At 51.4% G+C, this 16,765-nt stretch overlaps 1 protein-coding gene across 7 annotated transcripts in view; it reads right to left on the reverse strand.

The window, feature by feature from the left end:
- Window positions 1–16,765, reverse strand: part of MTUS1 (microtubule associated scaffold protein 1) — a 128,190-nt gene that overhangs the window by 33,089 nt on the left and 78,336 nt on the right. For 6 of the 7 annotated variants that reach the window (XM_027853640.1, XM_027853636.1, XM_027853637.1 and 3 more), the window contains one exon: window positions 1,350–1,564. In XM_027853640.1, the coding sequence (XP_027709441.1) occupies window positions 1,350–1,564 (215 nt within the window). Of the gene's footprint in view, window positions 1–1,349; window positions 1,565–14,632; window positions 14,991–16,765 lie in introns of those variants that run through there. The other variant, XM_027853642.1, reaches the window with a different exon arrangement.

Below are 16,765 nucleotides of genomic sequence, written 5' to 3' on the forward strand. Positions count from 1 at the left end.
TCTGAAAGACCTGGGTGGACTTGGCATCAAGAAGACCAGTGCTCAGACCTTGCTTCAGACATTCTCTGACCCTGAACAATCTCTTTGAGCCTCAGTTCTTTCCTCTGTTAAATGAAGGGTCTGGACTTCGTGACCCCAAAGATCCCCTCCGGTTCTAAAGCTCTGAGTCCATGATCCATGGTCCTACCTGTGTGACCCTGTGAGACCCTGGCCTAAGTCTCCTCCCAAGATGAGGAGGTTGGGCTTTCTAAGGTTCCTTCACAATTCTCAATCAATGATCCTGTAGTCCCAATATTTCTCAGCAGGCTGCCCATTTCATTTATTCAAAAAAATCTATAAGGAAGAGGAGACATTTTAATTTATTCCAATGGGGGGGGGTTTGGCCTCATTAACCTTGAATGATATGTTTTTAAAGACATTCCAAAGCTGTCGTGAGTGGCCACAATCCTCATCCCATGATGTGCAACGATGTCTGAAAGACACAGTCAAATACTGAAGGAAACATGATTTTCATGCCCAGGTCCGGACCATGTGTAGCCTTTATCTCTGGGATGAGAAAAATGTCTCCATAAAGATCCCCATATCCTGCTGATCTCCTCCAAAGTCAGCTAACACTTCTCTGCCCCATCGGCAGCAAAGATGCCGAGGGAACAATTGCTGTCCTCAACACAGCTTAATTGGAGCTCATTGAACCATAAGACCTTCCAAGAAGGATGGGCCCTCCCTTAGGATGACCCAGCACAACCACAACCCCCAAAGACACGGCATCACCTACTCTGCTGGGTCTGATGTGGAAATAACAATGGATTGCAGATCTCAGGAGTGATACCCATTCTCTAACACAGCAAAATCTTTCCACTGCCAAAGAATTTGCTTCTGAGGATGTCAGCATCTCTTTATGAGGGGAGACACAACCATGGAAAAATACTTTGATTTTTCCAGCATCTAGCCCAGAATAAGACCTTTATGCACCAGGGAGACTGTTTGTGGATGATTTATGGAAGGTCAGGGCCAAGAAGAGCCCAGCATAAGCAGGGGTGGACGTTCTGCATGGCCCAGCCCTAGCAGATCCCAGAACCTCTGCAATATCAAGTAGAGACCTTTAATGCTAGCAGGCTGTGGCAAGGACAAGAACAAGGTGTCTTTCCGCCTGCACAGGTTCGATACCAAGAGAATGGGGGGGAGGGTGTGGAGAAGAAGAGGACGCGCATGACAAATCCTGCCCTTTCTAACTCTCAGAGAACAAGGCACTGACCAAGGCCATCATCCTTCACAGAAGCCCCAGATCTCAGGGGAGGAGGAGCAGGAATCTTCCCCTAGCACCCCCACCCACAGCTGCACGGTCCTACCTCGGACAGCAAGTGCTGGACCACCACTGCCAGCGCCTCCAACTTGCGGTTCCCTCCCGTGAGAAGCTGCTTGAGGTGCAGGATGACCTTGCCTTGGTGGTCACATTTTGCTCTATAGGAGGCCAATCCCAGGGCTTTTTCAGTAGAGAGAGCATCCGGAGAAGACTGGGGCTGGCTGCACGGTGTCCGGGGGTGCCTCTGTTTACCTTTTTCAACTGAAAAAGAAAAGAGAATTTAGGAAGTGCCTCAGAAAGTCACCCTTTAACTGCCAGGGGCCCTAGAATCAGGACACAGAAACCCCTAGGTTGTGTCTAATCACACCAAGAATCTAAAGGTCTAGTCAGAAATCCTGCTGTGGCCCACACTGAGCTTTGGCCTCGCCCAGTGGGTTCCAGGTTTGTCTCATTGAAAATGCAATGAGCAATGGATACGGTTCCTCTCATTTCAGAACAGCCCACCTAATCACATCACCCAGTAAAAGGCAGAAAGACGGAAGCACCACCCTGGTCTCTTCTCAATGCCAGGGAAGCCCCTGGCTCAAGGGAGAGACCACAAGCAAGGAACCAATGGAAGCTGGTAGGCGAGGAGATGTGGGACAAGGACCAGCATCCTGAGGGAGCCAAGGCAGGTCTGAGCTCCAGCTCTGACCCTTTCACAGAAATGGAGGTCAGAAAGGACCTCGGTGGCCACCTAGCTCCAACCTGCGCCCCAAAGGATTCCCAGCCGGAATCCACCAGGTGAGTGCCCAACATCCTCCAAGGGGCAGCCCCTTCCATGCTGGACAGCTCTAGAAAGCACCAGCTCCAAGCAGCATCTCTGCAGTGTCTCCCACTGCTCTTGGCTCTGTCCTATGGTGACCAAGAGAACAAGCTTCTTCCTTCCCCCATGGGGGAGACCCTCAAATACTTCAGTTCAAGATCAAGAAAGGCTTCTCAGGGGCAGTGAGGTGGCACAGCGGATAGAGCACCGGTCCTGGAGACAGGAGGACCCAAGTTCAAATCCGGCCTCAGACCAGACAATGGATACTTACTAGCTGTGTGACCCTGGGCAAGTCCCTTAGCCCCAATTGCCTCACCAAAAACAACAACAACAAAAAAGAAAGGCTTCCCTCTGGAGGAGGGGAGATCAGGTGAACCCTAATGGAAACGAGGGACTCTATGAGGAGGAGACAAGGACGGAGAACGTCCCAGGCATGAGGGACAGCCTGGGCCGAGATGCCAAAGGAGGAAAAGACTGGATACCGAGTCTAGGGAAAATAGGTCAGTTTGGTAGTTTGTGAAACAAGCCTGGAAAGGTGGGTTGGAGCCATAGGGAAGAGAACTAGGTCAAGGTTGGAGGGAGTCGCTGGGGCTCCTACAGCAGGAGAGTGACGTGGTCTGATGTCTTCATGAGAAAGCTTATCTTGGCAGTTGTGTGTTCAATAGATGGGAGAGGGGCAAGACTAGAGGCTGGGAGAGCAATTAGGACATTGCAATAGTCTGTTAAGAGGCAATATTGGCCTGAATCGGGGCAATGATAGGGAGAGGACAACGTTACAGTGATTGAGGCAACAAAACTGAGTAAGAAATTGGGCTAAGACAGACCCATTAAAAGATCAAGCCAGGGTCAGGAGGACAGAAAGAGGGCCCTGAAGGTTGTCAAGAGTGCATTATAGCAAGCAATCAACAAGCACATATTAAACACCTACTATGTGCTAGGCAGCAGGGTCAGGATACAATGAAACCATCCCTGCTCCTAAGCAGCGTTCATCCTACCAAGGGAAGCAAGCACAGGTGTGAGTCTATACTAAACAGATACAAGGAGTTGTCAACGAAAACACAAGGTAGCCTGGGAGGGAGTGGGGAATCGGGAGAGGCTTGTGTCTTAAAGGAAGAAGGGGATCTGGAACACTGACCAAGCTCATTAAGGCTATGGGAGAAACGGGATGGGAAGAGAAGGGGCTGTTGATCCTAGGAATCGACCCACCGGTTATGCCAGGCCCCTGAAAACAGGGCCCTTGTAAGAACTCTCAAAAGAGGCTATGGAAACACAGAATCAGCAAGACACAAGGCAACACGAACAGGGATCCAACCCAACCCCCAACATGCAGGCTGCGGAGGGCAGGAAGTCTGTACACAGGCTGGGTGGACCAGGCACAAGAAGGCGACGCCCATCACAACAAAAGACTTGGGTGGGCAAGTACAAGCTAGCATGGGAAGAGACGAAAGGGGGTTTCATGTCTCCCAAAGACCCACAGGGAAGCACCTACTCTGGGCCAGGCACTGGGCTAGGCCTGGGGATACCGGGACAAAGTTCCCTTCCAGTCTTTGCAGCCCCAAGGCCTAACGCAGCACCTGGTTGGCATGCAGTAGGTGCTTAATGAATGTTTGTTGCATTCAATTGGACCCAAGGCTCTGGTCAGAGCAGTCCCCCAGACGCCTGAACATCTTCTCCCTTTAATTTTGTCTCTCAGAAAGGAGCCCGGGAGACAGCCAGGGAGGGGCACACCCCATCTGTAAGCTCGCTGCTCCGGAAAGCTCACTACCCACTCACACCGTGTCACCATCCCTGACATCTGGAGTCTGGGAAGAGGTCATGGGAAAGAAGGAAAGAACATGGCTGATTTCCTGTTTTGATGAACTCAAGTTCACATAGTCACCCAGGGCAAGGACAGCTCAGGCCATCTGCCTCATAATAATAATGATGATGATGATGATAGCTAACTTTTTTATAGCACTTACTCTATGCCAGGCACTGTGCTAAGCACTTTACAAATGTGATCTCCTTTGCTCCTCACAACAGCCCTGAGAAGGAGGTGCTATTAGTATCTCTATTTTACAGATGAGGAAACTGAGGCAGGCAGAAGTTAAATGACTTGCCCAGGGCCACACAGCTAGTAAGTGTCTGAGGCTGGATTTGAGCTCAGGTCTTCCCGACTCCAGCGCTTTACTCGAGGTGCTTCTCATACTAGTTTCAGGGGAAGGAGAGAACACGGGGAAGGGGGCTTCAGGTGTGATAAGGAAACCAATGTCTTTCCATCTAGCATGGCTTCTTGGGAATCTCCAATCCCACCAGGCATGGTTCATGTTTGAGGTGTTACTGAGCCGGGACAAGCCTGAAGTGACCCCACCCACTGGCCCCAAGCCTACATTTGAAGAGACATCATTCCCTGGACCCCAGACGTGGACACATCTCCCAAATCTGGGGGTAGGGGGGTACCACTTGAGTTACAACCATTCCCACCAATCAATTGCATCTATTTCCAGCTAGATCTGATTTGATTAAAAAAAACAAACCCACTATTAAGTCCCTACTAGGTGCAGAGGAACATAAGGGAGATGAGAGCAGGCCCCCTTCTTAGAGCCAAGAGGACACACACACACACACACCCATTGCACAGACAGCATCATAGGAAAACTGCCCTTTTGACAGATAAAACAAAATGCCCCATCTGGGAAAAGTGTCTAGAGGCATCTAGGAATAGGGAAGGTATTCTGGCACAATCCCCTAAAGGAAGAAAACTGCGGGGATCTGAGTAACTTGCCTGGGGACTTGTTCTCCTCTAGACCCACCTTGCCCCTGCCCCGTTCCTGCCAGGCGCCAGCTCCCTTTTCTTCCCCACCTAGAATCGATTACACTTTCCATGCTACAAACTCCCAGCTTGCTGGCCAATCAGGGGAGAGCCGGCTTCCCCTCGTCAGCCCTGGTGCCCACACCTGCATCCCCCAGCTGCCCATCGTCAGAACAGTCCCATGCCTTCGGAGCCTGGGGCAGCACTGGGCCCAGGGCCGGGGGCAGCCCTGTGGGAGCTAGGCCAGAAGATCACCCACTGGAGGCTCTGGCAACCTTCCTGGGCAGATCTCTTTCCCTTCTCCTTCCTGCCGTGACCCAAAGACCCCGGCCAGCTCTCCCAGGGCAGCTTTCTACTGTGTGAAGGTATTGGCGGACGGGCCCAGGGCTGCTCCAGTTCTGAAGATGGGTCAGTGGTTGCCCTAGAATGGAGGTGTTGCCTGCTGTCCCCATTGGCTGGGAGTATCTCCCTAGTGTCCTTCTCTCGCTGACCCCGATTCCCCTCTGTGCTTCCACTCTCACACAAAGCCACAGAGCTGTCTCTGCAAGAGTTAAAATGAGCAAATGAAGACTTAGTCACTCCGGGCCGGAATGAATGACTGGTTTAGTCCTGCAAAGGCCCTTTAAGGTACCACACTGGGTGAGAACAGAGAGAGGAAGTGACCTGCCCAAGGTCATACAGCTAGTAAGGATGAGGGGAGGATTTGCACTTGAGAGTTGTAATCACAGAAGGCCAGATGCCAGAGACTTTTCTCCATCTCTGCTTCTGCACAGGCCCAGTCCAGCCAAAAGGGAAGCAGGCAGATCCCTGTGGGGCAGATTCAGTCTGCCGACTGCTCTTCAGGGGCTGCCTTGGGGCTGGCCATTGGTCCCGGTGAAAGGCCTGGAATGTGGTTAGACAGGCAGAGAAGACGACGACTTTACCCCCGTCCACTTGTCTCCTTCCTTTTCCTCTACACGTTTACCAGAATCGTCTCATCTGCATCAGAGAACAGAAGAGGCTCAGGCTTCAAAGCCTGAAGAATCTCAGGCCTTGGACCTCTTTGTAGTTACTAGGCAAACAACCATTCGCTGGCTTCCTGCCGAGCCTGACTGACAAACGGGAGGCATCTATCTGGAATGCTCCCCGTGTTAGAAAGCAAGACCTCTGGAGGGGGGATCTGCACCCCTGGACCGCGAGGAAACATCGGAAGAGAAAACTGAACCGAAAGCCTGGGTTGGGCAGTGAAAGGCTGGCACTTTGTTGGCCAGCACCCAGGGCGTGAAGTGCTGGGGAGAGTCTTTGGTAGCCATGATTCTGAGGGAACCTGAGGGAGGCTTTCTCCTGGCTCCCAAGCGAGCTGGGGAAAAGTGATGGGCTTTGGGCCCCAGTGGATGAAATCAAGACCCTCAAAGAATATAAGGAAGGGCAGTTAAGGCGGATGATAAGACAAGAGAGAGGAGACCTCCAGCCATATGAGGCTCTTCCATGAGGAAGAGGGAGTCAAGGATTTCTTTCAGCTGAGCCAGAAACTGGAGGTGGTGGAGACAATAACAGCACGCTTTTATAGATGACAATCGTGCAGCAGCCACCGGAGACCACAGTGGGGCAGGTATCAGCAAAGCAGCAGGGCTAGCTTAGCAACGTCTACAGAGATGATTGAAAACAGTCGGGAAAAGGCCCATGCCGACTTCCCTAGCACACAGAAGCAGCCCTGTGGCATCAGAGGCAGGAGCTGTCCCTCTACCCCCAGGACCTGCCTACATCGATTCCCTACGCATGTGTGCCCCTCCACACATGACCCTTACATGTTTCCATTCCCACCAACACATCCCTTTGTTAGAGAGGTCACTCCAGTTTAAAGGAGAACATGTTTTGTGGTGACTTTTTTTATCTTGTCCTTTCACCAAATGCCTTTGCTTTGAACTAATTCTGTCCACTGGCTGATTATTAAAGATACACATGATGGTGGGGGCTCATGAGCTCTGGTTTTAGGGCTTGTGGAGCCATGTTCCTTGGGAGCATCCATTCCTTGGGAAGTCGCCATGCTAGCCAGGAGCACTGCCAGATACTAGATTTAAAGCCTTCATACTCCCAGGTTTGTTCTCCATGAGCTGGGTGGGGGTGGCCTGTGCCTCATCTCATCATATGCCTCTGATCCCCCAAATATCTGTTGTTCATGCCTTGAGCACTCTCTCCATTGAGAGAGATTACAGGTGCAAAGTGAGGAAGCTGGATCCGATGGCGTCTGGCGTCCTTTCCAGCCCCAGACCCGAGATCCATCCTACAGCCCTCTATGACTTCCTCGCTGCCGTACCTAGACAGTTTGTCCCCATCCGCCTGGGCAGCGGCTTGCATGGACCTGTCTGCCCACATCCAAGGGATGTCCCGCTTAGGATGCAGGATCCAGGAGCTTGGCCTCTGCTGGCCTCGCTGTGGGCAGCCCCAGGTGCCCCTTCCACACTACAGGGCATGGCAATATCACACCTGGCTTGGAGGCTCAGCTATTTCTGAGACAAACAGTTTCTGTTGACATGACCACAGGGGCGTAGAAACCAGTGTTTTTCAGAGCTTGAGGAAAAGGCCTTTGATCAATTCCTCATAGCTTCCTTCCATCATCACGGCAAGACAATGGTGGCATTTCAGAGGCTGATGCAGCAGCAGTGGAAGGAGGAAGGGGAGGGGGGGGCAGAGGGAGGAGGAGGAGTGGGAGGGGGACAGAGGGAGGAGGAGGGGGAGGGGGAAGGAGAGGAAGGGGAGGAGAGGAGAAGGGGAGGAGGAGGAGGGGAGAGGGGCAGAGGGAGGGGGAGGGGAGGGGGGATGGAGGAAGGGGAGAGGGAGGGAGGGAGGGAGGAGGAGGGGCAGCAGCCGGATTCCTAGAGCGCCTCAGGTTCTGTGCAGCCCCTGTGCCTCCCTGCTCCCTCCCTAATCACAAGCTTTTGCTTTCATATGAATCTGTGTATTTATCCACAATGAATTAAAAGAAATAAAGCTGGGAATTAAAGGAGAAACAGATAAAAGGAAGACAAAAAGACTACAGAACTGATCGATGAAAATCTACCTTGAAAAGACTAACAAAAAATGGTCATGTAATCTGATGAGAATGAGGAGGCAGGAAAATAAAATGACCAAAATAAAAGTGAACAAGGTAAAATCGCAACCAGCGGAGAAGAAAGAAAAAGAACTCCCAGAATTTTATATGTCATTATATGCTAGGAAGTCTAAGGATCTGAAAGAGATCATCTTCAAAAATATAAAATGCCAAAGTCAACAAAACACGAGCCAACCCAACCTCAGGAAAACAGATTTAACCAGATGCAAAGGAATGGCCAAAGGTGAAGGGAACCCAACCCCCAAGAACCCTGATCTAAGCAATCAATTAATAAGCATTTATTAAGTGCCTATTATATGTCTAGAACTATGCTGGGTACTAGAGATACCAATTTTTAAAAACTGCAAATGGATTTTATCAAACATTTAAAAGCAGTTAATACTTATGGTACACAATTGACCAAAAAACTGAAAAAGAAAATATCCTACAAAACTCATTTTATGAGATAAAAATAGTCAATAATACCCATATCAGTAAAAAGGTGATAATGAAAATTGATGAAAATTTTAAAAAATAAAATCCTAGCCTAAAACTGCAATAATATATTCAAAAAAGCATTTGCTATGACCAAATAGAATTTATATCAGGGATACAGGGACAGTTCAGCATCAGAAAAACAATAGAAATTATCATATTCAAAACAATACCCCAAACCTCATGATTACATCAATAAATGTAGAAAATGCCTCTAATAAAGTACAACACTCATTTATGCTAAAAACCCTACAAAGCATAGTCACAGAAAAGCTATTTTTAATATAATAAAAAGTATATATCTAAAACCTAAAGCTAATATTATTTATAATAGGGAAATAAGAGGCTTTCTAAGTAAACCAAGTAAAGCAAATGTTATTTGACATAATTCTAGAATGTCAATTAGAACAATAAGACCAGAGGGAAAAAATTAATGGCATAAACAGTAGCAAAGAGGAAACACAATTGCCCCTAATTTCCTGATGACATGGTTTAATTTAAAAATGGCAAAGAACCATCAAAGAGAGACAATTGATAGTTTCAATAAAATAGCTAGACACAAAATAAGTCCACAAAAATCAAGAGCATTTCTTTGAAGCAGTAATAAATTAGAGGAGGAAATAATAGAAAGGAAAGTCCAATTCAAAATACTTACACAATACATAAAGTATCTGGGAGTCAGTTTCAAAACTTACATAAACAGAAATATGACACCCTGTAAACACATTAAAAATGGTATACATAATTGGAGGGACATTCATTGCTTATGGTTGGGCTGTGCCAACAGAATAAAAATGATGAAGCTACCTAAAGTTAATTTACAGATTTAGTGCACTAGCAAATTATAAAGGAATACTTTCATTGAGCTAGGCAAAATAACAAAAAAAAAAAAAACCTCATTTGGAGGAAAATAAGTTCTAGAATCTCAAAAAATGAAACAAATAGGAATGATCAGACCTAAATCATATTATAAAGCAGTACAAAAATAAATTAGCTGAGTAGACTCAGTAATGAATAAATTCAATAATCTCATATTTGATAAACTAAAGAATGTAGATTACTTGGGAGAAGAACTGTCTCTTTGAGTGGGAAATGGGGAAACTGGGAAACAATTTGACAGAATTTAGGTTTAGACCAATATATTATAATAAGCCTAGAATAGACACATGACTGGAATATTAAGCATTACACTATTGAAGAAGGGGGAGAAGGAGGAGGAGGATGACACAGCCAGGTATCTTTCACAGCTCAAGTGATCATAAAAGGTAAAAGAGACATTTTCAATGGCATGAAATGGAAAAGCTTTTGTGCAAACAAAATCAATGCAGCTAAGATAAGAAGGGAAGATGTTGATGGGGAGGAGGAATTTCCATATCAAATATCTTTGATAAGGGTTTAATATCTAAGATAGCAGGAAAGTCACACAAATACAAGACCAAGAGCCATCCTTCAATAGATGTGGTCAAAAGATACGAACTGTTTTCAAAAGAATAACTACAAACTATTGACAACGTGAAAAATTGCTCCAAATCACTGAAAATAAGAGAAATGCAAATTAAAATATCTCACAAAACTTTTGTTGTTTTGAACAGGTACGATGATTCTGAAAAGCAATGTGGTGTTATGCTAAAAAGGCAGCTAAAACATCCGTACCCTTGGCCCCAGGGATCCCACTGCTCAGCAGATACCAGGAGCCCACAGGTAGAAAGGCGCCATATAAATACGCCAAAATATTTAGAGCAACCTGTGTGTGTGTGTGTGCACACATGTGTGTGGTGGGACCCCCAAGGCATGGGAATGCACTACAAGCTGGAAGGGACCTCAGCGGCCTCCAGTCCAATCCCCTGGAGGGTGGTGACTTTGAAGGGACTTGCCTTGCTCACACAGGAAACAGTAGTAATAACAATCATGATCTCTAGCATTTATACAGCGCTTTAAGGTTTACAAAGTGCTTTACATGTTATCTCATTTGAACCCTATGAAGTAAGTGCTATCATTGTACCCACTTTACAGATGAGGAAACAGAGGCTGGGAGCAGTTCGGTAACTTGCTCTAGGCGACCCCACTAAGAAGCCAGTGAGGTAGATTTGAACCCAGGTCTTCCTGGCTCCCAATGTAACCCTCTCTCTGCTGCCCCACCCTCAGCAGAGCCCTGCTTTGTCTAAGTCTCAGAGTGAGCAATGACCTTATCCAAAGGCTTCAGAGGGCATGCCCTTCAATGCCCGAGGCTCCCTCAGGGCCCAGGAAGGGTGGCACAGACTCAGGCAGCCACCGGCTTTATTTATTCATGCTTGGTTCCTCACGCCTGCTGGCTGTTACTTTGGCAATGCCCCATGTTTGGGCTGGGCAACAATAACCACGTTCCCCTTTGTTCATTTTTCTCAGGTTCGTCACAAAAATAATAAGCTGGCCTCCAAGGCTGACCTGAGCAGGAGGGGAGGAGGGAGGGCAACAGGCGGATGCCCTCCCAAGCCCCGGGCTGATGCCAGTGCCCAGACAGGTGCTGGTCAGAATGAAGGCACCTCCCTGCCCCCAGCAGCCTTGCTCCTGGCCCTCCCTCAGCACACGCTTCTGCCCAGCTGGGGCTGCTGAGCTCAGGGGTTAGAACGTAGTAGGGATGAAGCTGGCCAGAGGGCAGAGGCCCTGGGGTGGGGGTCAGGGATCCCCAACTGGGAAATGGGTTCAGGAATATAGCATCCAGGGAAAAAAAGCGTCGGGCTTGGAGTCACTCAGCCCTGTGTTGAGGTTCTGGGCTCTGTCATTTACAAACTACGATGGTAGGCAACTGGCATCGTTTCCCTAAGCCTCAGTTTCCTCAACCGTAAAATAAGAAAACCAGTACAGGTATATGTGTGTGTTTGCATGTGGGATTTCCTTGTAAGGGAGGGGTCAGCGGGGAGGGTTCTGGTACCCCACAAGTAGAGGGGCCCACCCTGAGAACCCCAGCTCCATCTGCAGTCTCACACACAGCCTGCTGCACTCGGTGTCTACTGGACTGGGGGGATCTTGGGACAGGTTGTCCCCAACATGTTCTCCTGCTCCTGTCCCCACAGGGGGGATCGGGCGGGCTACTTGTGCCATCTGCTCAGGGATGCATGGAGGGATGGACAGCCTTCCGCCAAAGCCCTTCTCTGCAGAGAATAGTCTTTAACAGCCCAGCAGGCGTAGAGGGAGAAAATGGGCCATTCACTTAAGGGACAGTCTCCTTCGCCTTCCCCACAAGCCCCCCTGGTATTTTCTGAATGGAAGAATACATGCCTTCAGAGGTCACTGCAGCCCAATGGGGCAGGCATGGCTTACAGGCCCTCCAGGGAGAAACTGCCCACTGGAGCAGAGCAGGGTCCAGCACGGGAGGTGAGGATTCGGCCCCTGGACCCAGCGCTGAAGAGAGGGCCTCACCGACCCTCCCCACACCTCGCTCCGATGTCACTCCTTCCCTTCACAGCCAAACCCTAGAAAAGACTGTCCACACTTCGATCCCCCAGAGCCTCTCCTGAACCCCGCCCACCCCCACGGTCTGGCTGAAACTACCCTCTCCAAGCACCAACAATCTCTGAGAAATCCAGGACTCTTCTCAGTCCTCATCCCCCGTGACCCCTTTCCCTCTGCAGCCTTCGACGTTCCTGATCCCTCTCTCCTCCTGGACACTGGCTTCTCTCTCCTGATTCTCCTCTGGCCTCTCTGGCCTCCTCTTCTGTCTCTCCCTTGGACCTTCCTCCAGATCATGTCCCCTCACTATGTATTTACCCACGTGTGTAAGGCGGATAGAAGGCAAGGACAGCTGCACTTCTCTCTCCCTAGCAGTTTGGCCAAATCTTAAAGGAGAAGTAGGATTCTGACAGGCAGTGATGGGAGAAGGGTTTCCCTAGTGGACACCAGGGGCAGTGGCTGGCCGGGGCATGGCCCTGGCTGCAGGTGAGAGTGAAGACTCAATCTGGGTAAGAGATAAGGGTGGGAAGGGAAGATGCCAGACTGTTTCAGGTCTTGGCCATCACCGTGAGGAATCTGGGCCTAGGGGAGCAGTCAGTGGGGGGCCAGGAAGGGGACCCAGCACAACACGAGCTTGCTTTGAGAGAGCTTGTTGGGATAAGATCTCCAGCATCTGTCGGAGGCATGGAGCCTGCACTCGAGTAGTGGCCAATGGAACGGAAACCTATGCCCAAATTCAAGAATCTCTAGAGGCCTAGAGCACCCATCAGCACGGGTGTGAGGGAGGCAGCCAGGGACACAGCTCAAATCTCACCCTGGCTGCTCTGCCCCCCAAGGGCCTTGGGCAAGTCCCCTCCCCCAGAGGGAAGACTGCTGGCCTCCGAGGTCCCAGAGCCTCCTGGGTAGGAGGCTGGTGCCACACCTGGGGTCAGGCCATTTCAGGGTCAGAAGGGGCCTGCAGACAGGAAATCTGCCTAAGACTTTCTCCACAAAGCCCGATCCCTCCTCCCTCCATTTCCAAATGGAGCAGGAGCTGCCTGAGTCTAGGCAGCAGAGAGGTGCCCCCGTCCCGCCAGCTGGGCAGGGGCCCAGGGGCCCTTTTTCCCGACTCATTCAGCTACACCTGAGGAACATGGGAGGCCAGGGTGCAGGAAATGGCCAACCCTAAGCATGTTCCTAGGGAGCCTCAACGGGGGCCAGGCCACGGTGCTGGGGGTCTTACGGAAGGCTTCTTCCTTGCTTCTGGAAATGGGAGCTTCTCCATAGTCAGAGAAAGTCCTCTTTGCCATCATGGAGTGAGTCTCCTCCTGGCACTGCCATCATTCAAACCCAGGCCCTGTGACTCCCGCTGCAGCACTCCTTGTGTTGGAGCCCAGCTGCACCCCTCTGAACAGGGTGTGGGCCCCGCCCGGCCCAAGGCAGAAGCTTCCAGGCCAGCGGACAATCTAAGGGGCACTGAGGAGGGACCCAGAGAAGGGCTTTCATCTCTCAATCTCCCACTGTCTCCTCTGAGCCATCCTGGACCCCAGCTCCTTTGTCTGAAGGATGGCAAAGTCCAGGAAAACTGATGATCATAACTGCAGGCAGGTGAGCGCCCCTTCCCCCAAATGTCTGTACATACACTCAAGAAATCAGAAGCATTGCCAGGGACCAGGGAGGGAGGGAGCCGGTACTGCCAGAAGCCTGAGGAAAGGAGGTTGTTACGGCTGGGGGTTGAGGTCAGTCTCCATGACTCCCTGATGTCAAAGGTCATCGAGCTTGGACGTGGTTACTCAAGGTGAGCCAGTCCTGCATTTTAAGCCAGGAGAGGCAAGTCTGCCTGCCAGCCACACCCGGTTACAGGGAGAGACGAGGGCGGTCAGCTAGCCTCACATTTGTGCCCAAGCTCGGACAAAACGAGGCCCAGGGCTGGAGAGGTCAGGGGTAGTTGGGAGAAGCAGGCCCAGAGAAAAAACCTACTCCAGAAGTATAGCAGCGTAAGCCAGAAACGTCCCTGCGGACGGAGCTCAGCCAGAGAAAAACAAAGTAGGCCCCAGGGAGGATCCGTCCACAGGAGAGGAAGGATTCCTGTGTGCGATCAGGGCTGTGGGGCAGGCTCCGGTCAGTCCTGGGACCATGACAATGCGCGTCCAAAACACACCGACGAGAGACGCCTGATTTGCCAGTTATTCCAGCCCTCTTCAATAAGGGCATGGGGCCCCTGGGTCTTAAGCAAGGAGCTCTGCTGGCGATCTGCAGCCTGCAAAACACATTACATTGGATGCCGTCTCCAGCACAGGCTAAATGGAACACAGATGGAAAGAAGCAGAATTTGGCCATGCCAGAGTCTGCGGGCGACGTCTCTCTTTGAGAGACTGCTGAGCCCCAGGGAGAAAAGGCATCTCACTGTCATCTGAGGGCAGGGAGGAATCCTCCAGCCCTCCTCCCTCTGCGCCAAGCAAAACAAGACTACCGCTCCTGGTCTCCAGGCCCTGTGGGGAAGCACGGGAGAGGAGAAGGGGCGTGGGGCTAGGACGGGCCAGCAGGCAAGAGGCCCAGCCACGGGGGCAGAGGACACAGCCCAGACCCCCTTGCCTGGCCAAGGAGAGCCTCGAGCAGCCCTCCGCGGCCATGAATCAGCGAAGCCTCAGTCCCCTGAACACCGTCCCCCTCCATCTGTCCCCAGCTCAGAGCCTTCCCTGACGAGCACACCGGCTAGCCACCCCATGAACCAAAGCCGGCAAGCTCAGAGGCACCAACCTTCATGGAAAATCAAGGCGCTCTTCCTGAACCCCGACGGGAGCCGGAGATTCCGCAGCAAGCCCTTGGTTGTCAGACGCACATGCATGTTGGACAAGGAAAATCTGGGCAAGAGGAGCATGTCTTCTGGCAGATGTGGGCGAGCGGCAGCTCCCGGGGACCATCCCCTGCCACCTGTGCGAGCCTGCTCTGGAGAAGGCCAAGCCAGCAAAGCCCCCGGGACGGCACCGGGCGACGCTTCCCACAGCTGCTTCCTAACCCAGATGTCGCCCCGGCGGGACACTCGTTCTCCCACCCCAAGCTCCTCTGGGCTGTTTGGCCCCCGACCGCTGGATTACATCACACTGTGAAGCCTGCTCCGTTGTGGGGCTCATTAGGGAGGCTCTTGGGGAGGAGGAGGAAGAAGGGGGCGGTCACGCCAGCTGTGTGTATAAATACCAGCCAATAACGGGCCAGATCCAGTCACCAGGCTTCGGAGCGGCCGAAGAGAAAAGGACTTTTGCCCTCCGGGAGCCAGATGCTTCCATCCTAGACACATGAAAGGGCCATCCCTCCCTCCGCCGGGCAATTCCCCGATTGGACCCCGTTTGCCAGTCCCTAGGAAGGACCGCCGGACTGTGGGCCGATGACATCCACACAATCCACACGATAGGAAGACAGCTCCGGGAGGCACATTCCACGAACAGCTGGGGGAAGCAGGATCTGCAGAGGGGCAAGAAATGGGCTTTCTGGGAGGACAGAGGGAAAGAAAGGATGTGGAGGAGGCCTGAGGAATGGTCTGTGCTCCCTCAAGTCTGGTCAAGCTTAAAACCACCCAAGACACACAGCATCTGTCCGTGAGAATAAATAACCTTCCAAACACGGTTTGCCAGCCTAATCTCTCCAATGTTGGTGAAAGGCCCTGAGGTTACACAAGGGTCTCTGCCCATAAGGAATGTCGAGTCCCCGTCATCCAGGATCACTCAGGCTAGAATGAAGAAGAATGAAGGGAAGGGAAGGGAGTGAGGACGGTGATGGCCTCTGCTTCCTGCCCAGGCAGCACCACGTTCTCTCAGAACGTCCTCCCATCGGCCCCCTCCTCCCATCTCCAGGCTGGGCCTAGCTAGCACCCAAGCGATGCATGGCCTGTGTGTTCTGATCCAACCCACTGGAGCGGGCAGCGGTCCTGGTGGGCAAACACGGCCAAGAGCAGAGAGTGGTCAGAAGCAGGGTCCTAGAGCTGAACCACAGAGGCCGAGCCACCCACTTTCCAGATGGCGGAGGAAGTGCAGTCAGGCACGGGCTGAGCCAGGGTCACCAAGGAGCGGCGCTAGGCTTTGGTTCCAAGGCCTCAGACGCCAGACCCAGTGTTCCTCACCCTCACGGAAGTCACAGAAGTCACCCTCATGCATGCACTCCCTCATCTATACAAGCCTTAATGAAAGGGCTCTTTGTGGCCACGTGCAGACCGCTCGCTGACGGCCAGGCAGCAGCAGCGGGCACAGATCGTCGATGCTGGCGAGAAGGGGCTCCTCTGGAAGGAGCAGCCACGTGTGCGCCAACATTTCCATGTGCAGGAGAGGTGGAAAATAGGCAAAGCATTTTTCAGGAGATCCCTGGGCTTTCCCAAACGCCATCTGCCACCTGGTGGAAGCAGCCAAGCTCAGGGAAAGCAGCGTCAGAAAATGAGGGCAAGGAAAATGAGCCCACGTGGTTGGAAATCTGGGTCATCCATGACCTCAGTCAGGACCCCAGGCAGAGCGGGGAGGGACTGCAGAGGCCAACAAGGCCACCCCCTGGTCTGACAGAGAGGGAAACTGAGGCCTAGGATGGACAAGGGACTTGCCCAAGGTCACAGGGCTGCCATTACATGTCAAATCCAGTGTCCCTTGGCGGGGCTGGAGCAGAGAATGACGGCTTTAGTTTACTGACCAGCAAAAAACAGGTAGAAGAATCAATTAAATTGATCTGTGATTTGTCAACGAGGCTTTGCGCTTACTGGTCAATCCATGAGGGAATTACTTTCCTGTCCAGGTACCAGCTCCCAAAATCTTACAAAGCCAGAAGCGCCCGAGCATTGCAAGGGCGAACATCTTAAACGAGTTACTCAGGTTCTGCCACCAGATTAGAGGTAGCCAAATCTCTAGAAAACGC

Source organism: Vombatus ursinus, unplaced genomic scaffold (assembly GCF_900497805.2).
Source record: "Vombatus ursinus unplaced genomic scaffold, bare-nosed wombat genome assembly UNPS02010193.1, whole genome shotgun sequence".
Classification (NCBI taxonomy): domain Eukaryota; kingdom Metazoa; phylum Chordata; class Mammalia; order Diprotodontia; family Vombatidae; genus Vombatus; species Vombatus ursinus.